We start from the raw sequence: 1,390 nt of genomic DNA, 5'->3' as shown, positions 1-1,390 counted from the left end.
AGGCCTGCGCCATGTTTCCAGGCCTCAGTTTCCCATCCTTAAAACAAGAAAGCTGGACCTTTTGTTTTTCCAGCTGTAAATCTTTTTTCCCCCGGCGGGAGCCCTCATGCGTCAGCCAGTAAAGACAGGAGGGAGAGGCTCTGTCCGGGGTCAGGGCTACGCATCCCTTCACCCCTGTTCAGGGAGGGGCTGCTGACAGGACCGTCTAGAGGATCCTGAACAGAGCCCGTTGGGCTGGGACTGGGGACAGGGTGGAAGGCGAGGCCGGGCTCAGGGCGGCCGCTCACCCCGAGCCTGTCGCCCGGTGCGCAGGTGAAGGAGTACGACTCCATCTCCCGACTGGACCAGTGGCTCACCACCATGCTGCTGCGCATCAAGAAGACCATCCAGGGTGACGAGGAGGACCTGCGCTAAGCCCCGCGGGGCCCCGGCGCCCGTCTCCCTGCCCCGTCCGCTCTCCCCCGGCCAGGCCCTCCAGCGAGGATCGCCGTGTGAGCCCAGAGAGAGGGGGGCCCGAGACCCTGGCTGCGAGCCCTTCCCTCCTCCCACCGAGGACTCTACAGCCACCCCGCGGGCTCAGCACTGCTTCCGGGGCCCCCCGAGGCCGGGCCCACTGGCCAGACGGTCACCCTCTGTTCTCACTGCATCCCTCACCCCCTGCCCTTTATTTAAGCCCCCAGAGCTGCTCTTCTCCACCCCGACACACAGGCTCTCTGGCAGGCTCTCTGGCGCAGGCCTGTTCACTGTGGGTGCTGCCGGGGGTCGGAGTCCGCATCCAGCCCCACCTCTCCCAGCCAGCTGAGTCATGGAGCCGGTGTCTCGTCTCCTCGTCTCCACCTTCCTCCCTGGCTGAGCTCTGGGTCCATGTAGCCACCGTGATTCGCTCTCACTGCTGGGGAGGGGGTGGCTCCTTTCCCCCACCCCGCACTGGGAGCCCCCTGCCTCCTGCAGCCCCGACCTCTCAGGATGGACCCAGCCCTGGAGCTGCTAGGGTCGTCCCCATGCCCACCCCTCCGTCTCCTCCCTGCGCTTCCAGGTGGTGTTGGTGGGAAGCCGCCGCTACCCGAGGAAGGAAATAAAAGACAACGCTTGTGCTCGAGTCTCCTCCTCCTCACGTTTCTGCCCCTCTTTTTCCCCCTCACCCTCAGGCCTGTGTCCCATCTTCTTGGCCCTCCTGACCACTCCCCATCACCCTGCTTGGGCTCTGGGCACCCTTTGCAGGCAACAAGAGGGCAGTCTTGCCTGGCAGGATGTGCTGGGTCAGAGCCTCCCGGAGGGGAGGCCCAGCATGGTGGGTCTGGGGAGGGGCCACGGGCTTGGGGTCTTGAGGCCTGGGCCCTCTGGACCCTGGCTTCCTTAGCTGGGATGATGGATGGCAGTGCCCCCCTCC

The 1,390-nt window shown here is 65.6% G+C and overlaps 1 protein-coding gene across 1 annotated transcript in view; it reads left to right on the top strand.

Annotated features, from left to right (window-relative positions):
- The window catches only part of NAPA (N-ethylmaleimide-sensitive factor attachment protein, alpha), a 26,603-nt gene extending 25,504 nt beyond the window's left edge, over positions 1-1,099 (top strand). The window contains exon 9 of the mRNA XM_010852719.1: positions 313-1,099. Coding sequence (XP_010851021.1) covers positions 313-414 — 102 coding nt within the window. The 3' untranslated portion in view covers positions 415-1,099. The remainder of the gene's footprint in view (positions 1-312) is intronic.
- The last annotated feature ends 291 nt before the right edge of the window (positions 1,100-1,390 follow it).

This window comes from Bison bison, unplaced genomic scaffold, assembly GCF_000754665.1.
Source record: "Bison bison bison isolate TAMUID 2011002044 unplaced genomic scaffold, Bison_UMD1.0 scf7180017864313, whole genome shotgun sequence".
Taxonomy (NCBI): Eukaryota; Metazoa; Chordata; class Mammalia; order Artiodactyla; family Bovidae; genus Bison; species Bison bison.
This window is presented reverse-complemented; position numbering and strand designations above follow the sequence as displayed.